General features: G+C 44.6%; 2 protein-coding genes across 4 annotated transcripts in view; both read left to right on the top strand.

Moving 5' to 3' along the window:
- The window catches only part of LOC308095175 (fibrocystin-L-like), a 54556-nt gene extending 48281 nt beyond the window's left edge, over nt 1-6275 (top strand). For all 3 annotated transcript variants that reach the window (XM_080442133.1, XM_080442132.1, XM_080442131.1), the window contains exons 69-77: nt 385-617; nt 1259-1423; nt 1802-1959; nt 2237-2372; nt 2974-3318; nt 3474-3625; nt 3891-4037; nt 4447-4600; nt 5319-6275. In XM_080442133.1, coding sequence (XP_080298259.1) covers nt 385-617; nt 1259-1423; nt 1802-1959; nt 2237-2372; nt 2974-3318; nt 3474-3625; nt 3891-4037; nt 4447-4600; nt 5319-5647 — 1819 coding nt within the window. In that variant the 3' untranslated portion in view covers nt 5648-6275. The remainder of the gene's footprint in view (nt 1-384; nt 618-1258; nt 1424-1801; nt 1960-2236; nt 2373-2973; nt 3319-3473; nt 3626-3890; nt 4038-4446; nt 4601-5318) is intronic.
- Nucleotides 6276-14431: 8156 nt separating this feature from the next.
- On the top strand, nt 14432-16284 carry gdf6b (growth differentiation factor 6b; the record flags this gene model as incomplete). The annotated part of the gene is made up of 2 exons (XM_080442566.1): nt 14432-14789; nt 15113-16284. 2 exons carry the CDS (start codon nt 14432-14434, stop codon nt 16027-16029), a joined length of 1275 nt encoding a protein of 424 aa, XP_080298692.1. The 3' UTR covers nt 16030-16284.
- Nucleotides 16285-16711: the final 427 nt, after the last annotated feature.

Below are 16711 nucleotides of genomic sequence, written 5' to 3'. Positions count from 1 at the left end.
CTTTACTTGGCTCTCAAAATTAGACTTCCTCTTAGTGAGAGCAGGATTTGATCCCATAACCGTGGACACATGAAGCAAGCTCCACAGAGCTACACCCAGTTGTTAGATTAGTGTTCTCTTTGAGGTTTTCACACTTTGACTTTGAAACTTTATGCAGTAGATAAAGATAAGTGGGACTTAACCAAGCAATCCTATATTAAAATTGGCTAATATCTGCCTAATACTAGACTGGTGCCCAAAGGACAATAGTATGTCTGAAGATGTCCCTTAGCTGTTAAGCTAATACAACCGAAGTTGTATTTTTTGTTTTCTTTACCCGAGTACTGTGTGTACTTACGGTACGCACAGTAGAATAGAAATTAATATTTGCATTATTTCCCTCAGGAAAGCCAACCCCTCTGACTGTGTGGACATGGACTGTGATGCTAAGAAGAAGACGATGCTGAAGGATTTGGACGGGTCCTTCCTGGGTGCAGTGGGTGCTGTGATTCCCCAGTCAGAGTATGAGTGGGGTGGGGATCCCAGACGAGGGTTGGGTGACTTCCGCATCCCCAAAGTCATGCTCACCTTCCCCAATGGCAGCCGTATCCCTGTGGATCAGATCGCTCCAAACAAAGGTAGCCAACCTTACAAGTCTGATTTAAATGAATGCTCAGGATTTTACACTCTCTTTACTTTATTTCAATAAACGCAATCAGACACTCAATTGTTACAGTAATATTAGGGCATGGTGATGGTCACACATACAGTATGCATTAGATAAGAAGAGTCAGCTTCCTTACCCATCAGAAAACCGGCACTGCCCAATACCCGCAAGACATGGGAAATTGATGTGTCTGATGCAGAGACATGCGTCAGCTACAACACTTGTTGTATGTACAGATGTGTTGTCTGTCTTTCAAAAAGTCTCATACGTACACAAAAAGTCCAGTGCAACTCACTCCTAGTATCTCACTCATAGCGCTCCAGGGTTACTTATAAGAGTCTTTTTTATTTATGTGGAGTTTGGAACAGTACAAATTTGTGTTACTTTGTGTTACGTACAGTAAATGATAGTGGGATTGAACAATGTTAGGACATAGGCATCAACAGATGCATGTAACCCCTATTCTGATTTTTTTTAAAAGCTTTAATAAAGTTATTTGTTATTTGTTATTTGTTAAAGTGTCTTTAAGTATTCAGATAAGTATTTAGATATGATTCAGATAAGTCTGATGTATTATTATTATTATGACCCCTGTTTAATCTTCATCTTCAGGTGTGATCAGGGACAATTGCACTTATGTGTATCCCTGGCAGAGCTACAAGTGCTTTGGACTGAACTACAGGATGCTGGCGATTGAGAGTCTGGATGCAGACACAGAGACCAGACGCCTGTCTCCTGTGGCTGTACTGGGAGATGGCTATGTGGATCTGATTAATGGTGAGAATAGTTGGTTCAACTTCAAAGTCCAACCACACATTCATATGCACACATGCACATAACACACACACACACACACACACACACACACACACACACACAATTTTATTAAATTAACCACTTAAACCCTATATACTTCCCTACATGACAAATTGTGAGAAAAAAAATGACAATTGTTGGACATATTTTCTACATTTATTTTATTTTATTTTTTCAAATTAAAACTTTTAGCCTTTAACAACATGCCCCAAAATAGGGATGCCAGGTTTAAAGTCGTTAAATCAGTCAAATTATTTCACATTCCTGTAGCTGTATATAGACAGTGTTCCTGACAAACCTCCAAAGAAAGTAACAAAACTCATCACTGTTGGTTCACAGGCCCTCAGGACCATGGCTGGTGCGCAGGCTACACCTGTCAGAAGAGACTGTCTCTGTTCCACAGCATCGTGGCCACCGGACGCTCCTACGATGTCTACTTCAGCAGCGTCACACCTCAGAAGCTACGCCTCATGATGGTCAATGCCAAACCTTCTGAGGTACAGTATGCGTGTATATTGCATTGCTCTGCCCTGAACGAGTACCGGTGCCAAAGGAAAAGCCTGAACCTTCTAAGAGAATCTTCTTTTAACATTTTGAATGTGGTCAGGTCATATTGAAAATGACACATTTTGTGCCCATAAAGGCCAGATATAATGAAACTCCTAAATTGTTCTTTTGAGCAGAGAAGCAACATATAGTTCACATCGTTTGCTTTGCATTTGTGTGTGTTTTAAACATTTCATCTAACTTAAACTTTTGCTCTCGTTCATACAGAGTGTCTTGGTTTCGATTTTCTACTCCAAGCCCCAGCGGTTGGATGTGTACGTTGACAACGCGTTGGTCGCTCCAACTAATGCTGAATGGAACCCTGACAACACTGACTATACACTGAAAGAGCCAATGTCTCCAGGTAGAACGCATTCTACACTGATGTTATAAATGTATTGGTTCATGGTTAGTTCTGATTGAGTAATTTGATTGGACAAGAGGCATTCCATGAGTTCTGATTATACGGTCTAACAGCACAGGCATTTTTGTCACTTTGCTACTGTAACATTAGCCTGTTATTAATTCACTTATGTTTCTTAGAAACATTTTTATTGATAGAGTTCTGAAGGCTCTATATATGTTGGCGGAGCCAAATTAAAGAAATAATCAACAAATCATAAACTGTTGTATCCCATTACTTGATAAATACTTTGTAGTAGAACTGCTGTATAAAAGCACAGCTATCGTTATTTTGGGTACATTTACAACCTAATCCCAGTTTTGCTGATATACAGTATGTTGCTTATCTATCATACGTGTGTCTCTATTTGGCATCTTTGGTTTGGTTTCGCTGTGGTTTCTTCATCTCACACAGACCGATCTTATCATGACATGAAATTTAAAAAATTGTATGTGCACAAAAAAACAAAAAAACATGTAATCTCTATTTAATCTTTGAGCACATTTCTTTTTCCTCAACTGATACAAATACTTAACACCCATCTGTCTTGGCACACCCCCAGGACAATACGTCCCTCACCTGAACGCCACCGTGGGGACAAATTACTTCGACCAGGACTTCAAGATGATGAAGGTTCTGTTGAGAGGCTCCGAACCCGTGGAAATCCGAACCTCCCCGGTTCTCTTCATCTCCTTCCAGCTGCCGGCCATGACTGAGGATGAGTTCTTCGGGGACAACCTGGTCCAGAACCTGGCATTGTTCCTCAAGGTCCCGTCCAACATGATCCGCATCACCAACATTATCCGCGAGGACAGCGGAAAGCGCCGGAGGAAGAGGTCCAGTGGACTGACAGTGGAGGTGGAGATTAAGAAGCCCCCTGTACAGCAGACCACCAACACCACTAATGGTTAGTAGAGACACTTCTAATGTGTAGAGTCCGACCGATGCCGAATTTGTCAACTAATGTGTTTGGCCCTTTACAGCATACAGGAAATATGGACCTGCTACAGTAGCTCCATTACTACAGTATCACTCTATATCCTATTGTTTCCTATTTTCCAGATGAGGAGGACTTTGCTCTTTTGAAGAACATTGCCAATGACCTTGGACAGGCAGCAGTTTCTGGCAACCTGACTCAGGCCACCGGCTTAAACGTGTCCTCCATGGGAGTCGTTGCACCTCCTCCCCCATCATCTGACCCTACCTGGAATGAGGTGAGCTCTATCTCAAGACTCAGTTGTAGGGTAAACCCCTTCACTGTGGCTTTTGAAAATATTATGAATTAACCACATGGACCCTAGTCCAGTTTATTCAACATTCATGTCTCATTCAACTATCAATTTACATGACATTTTGGGCATTGGCTTACAGGAACTGTAGGCTATTAATTAGGCTAGTCCTACCCTACACTAACGAATGCTCTGCTCATACAGCAGGCTTTGGTCATGACATTTCTTTTCTTGCTTCTAATCTGCTTAGGTGGCCACTGAGGAGGTGACAAGGGAAGAGCCTACAGTGAGCTTTGTGTCCAGTGTGTCTGACCTACTGGTCATTATGGAGCCCATTGCAGAGCAATACGTTGGTCCTCTGTACCAGCAGCCCAGCCTCATGGCTGTGGATGAGGAGGTAATGCCTGCACTAAATGCAGATATAATAAATATACATATTGACTTTACTCCAGTGTATCAAATTCTGCATTTTCCTATGGAGACATTATGTACAGTCGCAATCGTGTAAAACCTGTTTTGTTGTCAAGGCAGGTTAATAGATTAAACTTCAGTAATGAAGCCATTGTAAGTTGCTTCTGATAAATATTAGTAGTTTAGTAGTAGTTGACTTCACTGACAGTTACGGTTTAATGTGATACTTATACTGTACATATACTGTACACAACATATGTATATGCATCTTAAAGGTTAGATATATTCACTATATGAATAGGGGTTTAATTCTGCCAGGCAATCTGAATGAAAGCCTCTGCAAGATGTAATATTATTAAACAAATATAAAACATGGCTATGGTCTCTGCCTGCAGGGTAAATGTGTTTCTGTGGGAGTCACCTCCCTCATGGCCACAGCGTCTCTGAAAGACTCCAGTGGAAACCCTGTCAACGGACTAACTGGAAACACCACCATCCTCTTCAGTGACTGCTGGGCCAACTTCACCGATTTGGCCATCCTCAACAGTGGTAGGTGTTTCACCTGTGTATCACCTGTGTATCACCTGTGTATCACCTGTGTATCACCTGGAAGTCGCCTGGAAGAACGCTAGATAAAACTGCTCAGTGTTGAGGTCTAAAAAGACATGAAGGATGTGAAGGAATCTGATCAATAAAACGAATAATTTGAAAATAAAATGCAGCCACAAAACCTCTTATTTGGCACCAGGCAGTAATCTTCAGTGTGTTGGCACCTAAACCACAGTCCTGTGTAAGAAACTTATTCAGTGAATTACACAAGTGCTTAATATGATAGATTATTAGTTTATTAGTTTCCCACAGGACAAGGGAAATTCGAGAGTCTTAAAGGGGAAATCCACCCATTTTCAATATTTAACTATGTCATTAATATAGCATAAAGGAGTTGTGTGGAAATAAGAAAAAATTAAAAAAAAAATTAACATTGCAAAAAAAATTAACATTGCAAAAAAATTAACATTGCAAATTACACCATGATGAGTCATCACAGTGTAATTTGCAATGTTAATTTTTTTGCAATGTTACATTTTTTTGCAATGTTAATTTTTTTTTAAATTTTTTCTTATTTCCACACAACTCCTTTATGCTATATTAATGACATAGTTAAATATTGAAAATGGGTGGATTTCCCCTTTAAGTAGTAATATACCTTATTGTTATTCCTAGCATAGTCCTTTTTTCCTAAGATAACTGTTTCCCTTCCCTGTAGGTGAAAATCTGACCATGGCTTTTACTCTGAAAGAGTGGGGTGCTCAGTCGCGAGCCTTCAGCGTCAAAGCTCTCCCGACCACTCTGGCCCCTACCACCACTCCCAACAACACCATCGACAACAACTCCACCCAGACGATGACCACCATGTCTCCAAGCCCTGTCACTGGTACCACCACAACCACCATGGGCACCAGCACCAGCTCTTGGACAACAGAGTCCACTACAGAAGACAACAGCATCTGGAATTCGAGCACTAATCTCTCCTCCAATGCACTATGTCTGATTAGCATTATCTATGCTCTGAGCTTCTTTTTAAGAGGCCTGTAAGAAATGCTGTGGCCATGAGGGGTGAATGGTGAGGGGTTTTGGGAAGAAGTTACATACGTACACTAGTACATGAGAATTAAAAACAAGTCTTCCAAATGAAGGATTGTATGAAATTATACGCACTTTGTTGTTGGTTTCTTTTCTAGTGTATCTTGGAGTTCCTGTTTCTGTTTCAATGTTTCATAATGCTGGAATGCTTTATTTAATTTTATTGTTGTGGGGGTGCCTGCTCAGAACGTGTGCCCGTCCGGAACGGGCAGATTGCTTGGCCTGAATGATGTGCTGAACTTTGTCAAGAACAGCACATCTAATCAACTTCACACTGAGCACTGCACTACCTTGCTTCCTCAGCAATACACCCACCAAGTGTGAAGTCGATTGGATGAACAGTTCTCGAGATATACGAAGGACAGACAGACATACAGATTCCTGGAATGTATAGATAGATTGCAGGTGGGCTAAATTATTTCTGACATAGCATATTTATAGGCCTACTACCTCTTTTTGTGCAATAGTGTCAGTTTAAAATCTGCCAAATAAGATTTTTTTTGTATCCACCTTATCTTGTTGATTGCAAATAAAATGATTATCTTTTAAATAAATTCTATTTTTAATAAGTTTAAGTCAATATATTCTTTCGTTGTGTTTTCATTTCAAGAACTACATTTTGTAATGCATACCTGCCAACCTCAGACCGTCCGATAACAGGAGATTTTTTTCCCAGGGGGGGGGGGGCTCTTGGCCACGCTGGGGGTCCCCCCCCAGTACATTTTTAACAGAGTAGATGTAATTTCCAGTATTCAGTATTTACAACGTATCGACGTTATATCAACAGATATCTCTTTACCCCACTGGGCACACACAATACAACGCCCATACGCCTTGCATACGCCGTCCATACGACATCCGAGTCAGACCTCAGTCAGCAGCTATTTTGCAAAAAATACGTTGAAACGACGCCGACTCACGTCTGACTGTGACGTCGTATGGACGGCGTATACACGGCGTTTGGGCGTTGTTGTATGTGTGCCATACCTGCCAACCTCAGACCGTCATATAACAGGAGATTTTTTTCCGGGGCGGGGGGGCTCTTGACCACGCTGGGGGTCCCCCCCAGGAAATTTTTAACAGAGTAGATGTAATTTCCAGTATTCTGGTGGATTTTGGGAGTTTGACACTTTTATCAGGCTTTACTTACATAGGATCCATTAAAAAGTTAAAAGTAGCAATAAAAGAGCCATATTTAATAATAACATTTTGCTGGGGACCCCCTGGAAACCCCCCAAGGACCCCTGGGGGTCCCCGGACCCCACTTTGAGAACCAATGCTTAAAGCTTTTTGAAAGTCCTGAAAAAAAGGCAAGACACACCATTGACGCTGGCGAGGGTGGAAGTTGAAAGTGTGAGTTCTGCTTTTAGGCTGCTCTATCCATAGCTCAGTCGGAAGAGCTCTTGACTTCAGACCACAAGATCATGGGCAAGATTATGGGATCTGGGGGGGGTTGTATGTGTGTTTATGTAGTCTTGTATTATATCAACGCGATCGCTTTTTTGTATAAAATGCTATACATTTGTACGTGTATATAACATAAAAACTGTAAAATAAAGTTGTAAAAAAAAAGGATTATGGGATCGAATCCCAGCACGGGAATCACTGCATTTGAGCAATCTGGCTCCCACAGGTCTATTATCTTTTTTCGCCTTTATCATAAAGGTTGCTGGACAATATATCCCAGCCAGCACGCCCACGTGGGACCCATATGGGCCCAATGCGGGCTACTTGGGTACCAAGTGGGCATGGGCTTGAACTGGGCAAATTATGAGGGTCCCAGGTGGGCTGCATGTGGGCTAACTGGGCGTGGGTTGGAAGCGGGCAAGCCCACGTGGTTCCCGCGTGGGCTGCATGTGGGCTAACTGGGCATGGGTTGGAAGCGGGCAAGCCCACGTGGTTCCCGCGTGGGCTGCATGTGGGCTAACTGGGCATGGGTTGGAAGCGGGCAAGCCCATGTGGTTCCCGCGTGGGCTGCATGTGGGCTAACTGGGCGTGGGTTGGAAGCGGGCAAGCCCACGTGGTTCCCGCGTGGGTTGCATGTGGGCTAACCGGCATGGGTTGGAAGCGGGCAAGCCCACGTGGTTCCCGCGTGGTCTGCATGTGGGCTAACTGGCATGGGTTGGAAGCGGGCAAGCCCACGTGGTTCCCGCGTGGGCTGCATGTGGGCTAACTGGGCGTGGGTTGGAAGCGGGCAAGCCCATGTGGTTCCCGCATGGGCTGCATGTGGGCTAACCGGCATGGGTTGGAAGCGGGCAAGCCCATGTGGTTCCCGCGTGGTCTGCATGTGGGCTAACTGGGCGTGGGTTGGAAGCGGGCAAGCCCACGTGGTTCCCGCGTGGGTTGCATGTGGGCTAACCGGCATGGGTTGGAAGCGGGCAAGCCCACGTGGTTCCCGCGTGGTCTGCATGTGGGCTAACTGGCATGGGTTGGAAGCGGGCAAGCCCACGTGGTTCCCGCGTGGGCTGCATGTGGGCTAACTGGGCGTGGGTTGGAAGCGGGCAAGCCCACGTGGTTCCCGCATGGGCTGCATGTGGGCTAACCGGCATGGGTTGGAAGCGGGCAAGCCCACGTGGTTCCCGCGTGGGCTGCATGTGGGCTAACCGGCATGGGTTGGAAGCGGGCAAGCCCACGTGGTTCCCGCGTGGGCTGCATGTGGGCTAACCGGCGTGGGTTGGAAGCGGGCAAGCCCACGTGGTTCCCGCGTGGGCTGCATGTGGGCTAACTGGGCGTGGGTTGGAAGCGGGCAAGCCCACGTGGTTCCCGCGTGGGCTGCATGTGGGCTAACCGGCATGGGTTGGAAGCGGGCAAGCCCACGTGGTTCCCGCGTGGGCTGCATGTGGGCTAACCGGCATGGGTTGGAAGAGGGCAAGCCCACGTGGTTCCCGCGTGGGCTGCATGTGGGCTAACCGGCATGGGTTGGAAGCGGGCAAGCCCACGTGGTTCACGCGTGGGCTGCATGTGGGCTAACCGGCATGGGTTGGAAGCGGGCAAGCCCACGTGGTTCCCGCGTGGTCTGCATGTGGGCTAACCGGTATGGGTTGGAAGCGGGGAAGCCCATGTGATTCCCATGTGGTGTGACTGGTTAACTGCTGGCTAACTGACATGTACATATGGGCTAACTGGGCATGGGTTGGAACACACACACACACACACGCGCACTCAATCACTCACTATAAATCGTATAATGTGTAAACAGATTTGTTTTTGTTTTTTGTTTTACCACTGCCAAACTAAACACTAATGCCAAAAACAGCCAATCTACAAGCTCACAAAGACAGACAAACTATTCAACCCCATTTTAAGTTGTACTATATCTTCCTCTTTTACCCCAGATTTTAACCCAGTTTCCTGCACAAATGCTGACATATTTTACCATTAAGATAGAGCCTGTCTGCTCAGGGGATGATTTCAATCTTGACCATCAGGTCAGAATTTGTGTCAGATCCTGTGTCTAGGTGAGACATGACCTCTGACACAATCGAAATGTCTCAATAGAAGAGCAGGGAGACTAAATGCAACCACCCCAATTATTTATATAGTATAAATTATATTGTATGAACATACTCTACCATACAGATTGGACATTACATTGTATTTTTAAGTATTTAAGTATTTGTTTTTATTTATTAGAGATGGCCATGGCAGGTTAACTGTTTAACTGTTAACCGTTTAACTGGTAACCATTTAAAGGATCCCTGGCTAATAAACCAATCTACAAGCTCAAGCTTGTAGATCGGCTATTTTTGGCAAAGAGGTTTGGTGTAGAGAGGGGAAAAAGAGCAGACCAAGTACAAGTTTACTAAGGGTTTAAGTGGTTAAAGCCCAACTCACTTTTTCTTAGATTTTAGCAAGTATAAATGTGTCGTTTGTGATAGGGAGCAATGATAATACAATTTGTTCATAAGCTTGTGGATTCAGAGCTTTCTGCTTTATTTCAGTTACATGTGCTGCTTCAAGTCAAACTACATTTGTATTCTCCAGTTCAAGTCCAGACTAAATCCCCTCCCCCTGACTGCCTGTTAATGGCCCTATCTGAGTGTGACCCTGTGGGGGTCACACACAGATAGCAACAATGGAACAATGGGTATTCAAATTATCACTTCAAGGCATGCCAGACTAGTCTGGGTTTGGAGGGGTGGGTGGTTTAGTTTATTTATTTCTTTAAAGTTTAGTTTTAATTTTTTATTATAATATGGATTAGTCAGAAACGTTTTTTTTTAAATAGCCGATCTACAAGCTCTTTTTCAGATAGATTGTTTTAGTTAACTTTGAAAATACACAATCCTGTTTCAGTTAGTTATATTTTTTGTAAAGCCTTGTTTCTTGGCTTAGGCAGCAGTGGGGACACACATATCTTCCTTTTAGAAAGACAGAGAGTCTTTTTTTTTAAACATAATGAAAACAAGAAGTACAGTTGGAGGGGGTACAGCATTGTGTTAAACAGAGCTGTGTGTGTGTGTGTGTGTGTGTGTGTGTGTGTGTGTGTGTGTGTGTGTGTGTGTGTGTGTGTGTGTGTGTGTGTGTGTGTGTGTGTGTGTGTGTGTGTGTGTGTGTGTGTGTGTGTGTGTGTGTGTGTGTGAGAGAGAGAGAGAGAGACAGAGAGAGAGCTCGGGTGTTCATTTAGAAAGCCGAATGTTTACATCCGCACAGGTTATGTTTATAAAGGCTGGTGATGTTTGCTTTAATGCAGTATTACACACTTTACTTAAGACAGGCAAGGCCATTGTATTTAGTTTTCAGTTAGTATTTTATTGTTATTTATTTATTGTTTATTTGCTCAGGCATTTCTAAGGGCAGCTAAAGGTCCTGCTTGCTTTGGGTCCTAAAGGCCCTCTCTGTTTGTCCACTAAATTCAAATTTAAACTGACAAAGGACTCAAGGAGCAAAGCAGAGAGGAGGATTGCCTTGTGATGGATTTCTGCTTTCATAACTAAGTAAGTAAATATTTAAATGCAGTACTGATCTCTTTAAGTAGTAGATTGTGCATTACTCTGTTCTCAAGCTAAACTTTATTTTCATGCTGTTTTATGCTGCTCAGTTTGGGCATTCTTCCTGCTTGTCTTGGTGAATCATTGTGTGTGTGTGTGTGTGTGTGTGTGTGTGTGTGTGTGTGTGTGTGTGTGTGTGTGTGTGTGTGTGTGTGTGTGTGTGTGTGTGTGTGTGTGTGTGTGTGTGTGTGTGTGTGTGTGTGTGTGTGTGATTAATTTTCCTTTATCTGTCTAACTTTAAATGTAATTTGGCAACACATTTGATGTATACCAGTATATACAGTAATGGAAAGTTTCATAATTCTATAATTTCTAACAGTTGGCTTCTTGTCATTTCTATTAGGAGGACTGAAGAACACAAGGATGCAGAAGAAGGCTCTCTCCAAGTGGTTCACTGGGGCTCGTGATAGAGGTGGAAACAGAGTTTGAGCTCAGCGACAGCTTCCACAACTGGATGATGCACCACCCCAGTAGACAAAGTCTCTGTCTCTCTTTCTCTCCCCTTAGCAGCACAATACTTGGTTGGTTCTGTCACTGGGGATTTAAACAGAAAGGCTCAAGAGACACCCACGTACACATAGGGCCCAGATTCATCTGCAACATGAAACTGGATCTCAGAATCCCTCTGCCCTGTTACATGGACAATTGAAGTTTTTGATGCACCTCTTATACACCATTTTTATTCTTATATTTTGTTTCTGTTAATAGTCTCTGTGGAGCATTGTCAGAATATTTACACTTGCACGTGTAATGTGTGTGCCTTCTCTTCCTGCACCTTTACACTACTGCTATATTTATTTCCATTTGTATTTTCATTGTATTTTCATTATCTTGTAATATTGTTTTTAATAAATTTGTCAAAATATATATTGTCTATTTTCATCCTGGTAAAACTGAAGACGTGTAAAATGTTATACCCAATTTTTATTTTAGGTGTGTTTACAAGAATTAACACGGTTCATGTTTGCTGCTTAATCTATTTTATTTATATTTAAATCTTATTAGGACCCACGTTGGAAATCAAAGGAACCATTGCACAAACAAACCCAGTTAGGACCCACCTCTGTCCCATATAGACTTGCCTAGTTGGGGCCCACCTGGGGCCCAGGTAGAACCCACCTAAAGCCCACATGGGCATCCCAGTTGGGACCCACCTCGGTCCCACATAGACTTGCCTAGTTGGCGCCCACCTGGGGCCCAGGTAGAACCCACCTAAAGCCCACATGGGGCCCATGTGGGGCCCAGGTAGAACCCACCTAAAAGCCCACATGGAGCCCAGGTAGTACCCACGTAAGGCCCACATGGGCATCCCAGATGGGACCCAAGTGGACCCCGCTGACATGCCGACATGGGGCCCATATGGTTTAGCCCACCTTGAAACCATATGGGACCCACCTAGGGCCCCGGTGGAACCCACCTAAAGCCCACATGGGGCCCATGTGGGGCCCAGGTAGTACCCACTAAAGCCCACATGGGGCCCAGGTAGTACCCACCTAAAGCCCACATGGGGCCCATGTGGGGCCCAGGTAGAACCCACCTAAAGCCCACATGGGGCCCACGTGGGGCCCAGGTAGAACCCACCTAAAAGCCCACATGGGGCCCATGTGGGGCCCAGGTAGTACCCACCTAAAGCCCACATGGGGCCCACGTGGGGCCCAGGTAGAACCCACCTAAAAGCCCACATGGGGCCCATGTGGGGCCCAGGTAGTACCCACGTAAGGCCCACATGGGCATCCCAGATGGGACCCAAGTGGATCCCGCTGACATGCCGACATGGGGCCCATATGGTGTAGCCCACCTTGAACCCATATGGGACCCACGTGGGCGTGCTGGCTGGGATAGAGGATGAAATGCATAATTTATTGAATAATATAAAGGTAATATCAAATACATTGCAAAAGAATTGAGACATGACGCTTTATTAGCAAGACAGTCTTTTATTATATTATTCCTCATTTTGCTGGTTTCCCCTGAAACCCCTTTACTGTTACAGGGTAGAACTGCGTTAAAATCTCTACTGATGATGTGGGCATAGCTGAATGGTTAGAGAGCCTTCCTGGCAAGCCAAAAATCCCAAGTTTGATCCCAGGCCTCAACAATGTGTCTGTCCCTGAACAAGACACTTAAAATAATAGTTCACCAAAAAATTACTTATTTTCTATCAATTACACACTCCATGAAGCCTTGAATTCATGGAGATGTTTTTGACACATTCCTGAGCACGGACTCAGACATATTGGTTGTATCGGCGGTGCCACGTAGGTGTGAGGGTAGCGTAGCGGTCAGAACCTGAGTCTAGTAGAACATAATCACGATTCAAAGAACCACTTTTAGCACTATTTAGCACCATTTATGTTTAGTGTGACACATGATCTACAGCCTGTAGATCATGTGTTTATTTATTTTTTAACATAGTAGATGTAATTTCCAGTATTCTGGTGGATTTTGGTGACACTTTTATCAGCCTCTACTTACATAGGATCCATTAAAAAGTTAAAAGTAGCAATAAAAGAGCTATATTTAATAATGACCACTAATTACTTAAGATGACTATCTCTTTAAAATTGCATTGGACTGGAGTTTATCCAGACATAAAGTGACAGTAAAAGAGTAACATTCCCATTCTCTCAGAAAGAGAGTTTTTTTGGGGTGTGTGTGCCACAATCAAAGAGTGAGAGAGAGAGAGAGAGAGAGAGAGAGAGAGAGAGAGAGAGAGAGAGAGAGAGAGAGAGAGAGAGAGAGAGAGAGAGAGAGAGAGAGAGAGAGAGAGACATGAACATTAACATGAATGGCCGTGGCTGCATATCAGTGAGGGAGCACACACAAAAAGGGTGGAATCCCCCAAAACAGGATAAGAACTAGCCATGGTTCACATGACGCTTGTATGACAGTCATGTTTCAGGGCTAGATAAGAACAGGAGAAATGGAAGAACAGGAGACGTCCAGGAGATGGGGTCAAATAACAGGAGTCTCCCGGTGAGAACAGAAGGGTTGGCCGGTTCTGTTTGTAACGTGGGGTGAAAGCTCTATCCATGGTGCTGAATGAAGGCGACGTGATTGGCGAGATTTTGTCAAACACTTGCTTTTTTTGGACGAGGGTCGCTAGAGGGCGCACCTGGCCTGGTCGTATGTGCAATGTCAAGGTACAATTAAATGCCGTAATAGATCTCATCTGAAGCGTAAAGCTCCATTTGAATGGAAACCGTTAAATTATTACATACAGAAAAAAAAAAAAGAAGGAAAATGGACATTTTCCCATGTGGTCCAATGGACACTTCCCATTTTGATATTCGTTGGACGTCTTGTGTAAACAAGCAAGCCAATTGAGGAAAACATCTCGGGGTGGGTGGGCACGTAAAACTCTTGAGTTTTGACATGCCCCCCTTTTCACAGCATTCTCTCTGTCCTGTCATCGTCTGAACATCTGTCCCCCAGTGAGAATGACAGTGAGAGTGAGTGACAATGGGACAATTAGTTTTACAGCCTTAATTTGGTCCCACGATTTAGAGGTCTACAAGAACAGTACAAGGTGGGCGTGTTCTTCTCGTCCCCCTTCTTTAACTCCAGACTGTCTGGTCAACACAGAGCGGTGCATAATACTTTACACTAGAGCCGCACTTTGCTGCGAGTGGATGTAGAGTCCAGCTTCAACCTTGCCCCGTGGTGGTCCCTGGTGGTCCCTCCGGCCACGACTCGGCATAATCTTGCTGCAACGACAGAGACGTTTTGCCGGTGGAGCCAGATGATGGATTTCCATCATATAACTACACTCTATGCGGCTCTTATATTTGCATGGGCAAGTCCGTGTTTTCACACACTTGCCATTTTTCTCCCGTCTGCCCCCAGGAGCAGCAAAGTTACCAAGCTGCTTGATGGACAGGGCGCGTCAAAGTATTTCAAAGAGCTTTACACACCTTCATCCAGCAGCGAGGGGCATCATCACAACAAGGGAAGCCCCAAAGACGTTATTATTGAGCCTCATGACTACATGCTCTCTATTTATAAGACATTCTCCACGGCGGAGAAATTGGGACTGAACGCAAGTTTTTTTCGGTCATCAAAAGCGGCAAACACTATCTCAAGTTTTGTGGACATTGGACAAGGTATGTATGTGTAATTCTCACGGACCCACCTGGCTGTTGGACGATCTTTGATCATTTGGCTCGTGTGTGTGTGTGTGTGTGTGTGTGTGTGTGTGTGTGTGTGTGTGTCCTGTATGTGTCCTGTCTGTGCATGCACACATGTAGGTAGGACTGCTTATCATTCCATACATATACAAATCAACTTTTACATATAACTTCACTCGCCTACATTAAACAGGACAACCATAAAATAATTTGTGAAGTTTGAAACTGTTTTGATGGCATGTGCATTATCTTCCTTGAGAATCCATCTGACCAAGAATGCCTTATAATGCCTTCCACAGATGACCTCCCACTCTCTCCTCTGCGAAGACAGCAGTATCTGTTCGACGTGTCAACCCTTTCCGACAAAGCCGAAGTGCTGGGAGCCGAGCTCAGGATATACACCAAAGTGTCTGGGAATTTCAGGATATCGGAAACTGAGCCCGTGGACCTCCAGCTCCTGTCCTGCCGCACACAGCAGCTGCTCGACTCCAAGACGCTGGACCTCCAGGACTCCCGCAGACTGAGATGGGAGGTGCTAGACGTGTGGGAGATATTCAAAGACCGACAGGTCCTGAGCCAGGGGAAGCACTTCTGCCTGGAGCTCCGGGCCACGCTGGACAACCCCGAGAGGGAGTTGGACCTGCAACTTCTGGGCTTGCACCGGCACGGACGACCCCAGCAGAAGAAAGCCATCCTGGTGGTGTTCACAAGGTCCAAGAAGAGGCAGACTCTGTACAGTGAGAGGAGGGAAGGGATGGCACCGCCAAGCCTGGGAAGAAAGGGGGAAGTGGGGGCAAAAGAGAGGGCCCCGCGTGGCAAAGCCAAAAGGAGACGTAGGACGGCGGGGTCATCGTCTGGGTCAAAAAACCGGCACGGGAAGAGGCATGGCAGGAAGTCCAAGTCGAGGTGCAGCAAGAAGCCTCTGCACGTCAACTTCAGGGAGCTGGGTTGGGATGATTGGATCATCGCCCCACTGGATTACGAGGCGCACCACTGCGAGGGAGTGTGCGACTTCCCGCTCCGGTCACACCTGGAGCCCACCAACCACGCCATCATCCAGACCCTGATGAACTCCATGAACCCCAGCAACATGCCACCCAGCTGCTGCGCCCCATCCAAGCTCAGCCCCATCAGCATCCTCTACATTGACTCAGGAAACAATGTGGTCTACAAACAGTACGAGGACATGGTGGTAGAGTCATGTGGTTGTAGGTAGTTCACAGTGCTGCCAGTTATGGTTATAGCAATGCTTTATGCTGACCACCTCTTTGGAAACATGGCTCCAGTCCAGTGAAACCCAAAGTCCATCACGGCCTGTTTGGTGGAAAGGTTTTACTTGACACTAGATCTAGTTCACTTTCTTCTTGGGCTTGGACTATAGTTTCCCACAATCTGATGCATTTCTTAAATATTTTGTCAATTAAGCCATGTTTATTACCTCGTGCATTTTAGTTATTTCCCATTAATTCAGTTGAAGGCATATAGTTCAGATTTTAAGTCTTTGCGATTGTTCACAGACTGTTAATGGTAAACATGAACTATTCTTTTTTTTTTTTCACTTCCAAATGGTTTGCAGTAAACACATGGGCACATTTATAGTTTTTTTTGGAAAAATAAGATGAGTTGAAAAAAGCAACACACACTCAAGAATACCTGATAGCACAAGACCTCAAATTGTCTGCCTTTGCAAAGGATATTAGTTGACATAATATGCATTTTATTGCCAACATTATAACACTTGTACTGATTGGATTGTATATGCCTTAAAGCTCATTAATGGAAAAAGCAATTATATTTTTTCCCAAAATGAATACATAGTATTTCAAACTCTATTTGACCTGACCAAGTTTTTGATTGAATATCTTAGGCACTTGACATGGTCTGTGACTCAGGGAGTA

The sequence above is a fragment of the Gymnoscopelus braueri genome (genome assembly GCF_963280865.1).
Source record: "Gymnoscopelus braueri genome assembly, chromosome: 11".
In the NCBI taxonomy this organism is placed as follows: domain Eukaryota; kingdom Metazoa; phylum Chordata; class Actinopteri; order Myctophiformes; family Myctophidae; genus Gymnoscopelus; species Gymnoscopelus braueri.
This window is presented reverse-complemented; position numbering and strand designations above follow the sequence as displayed.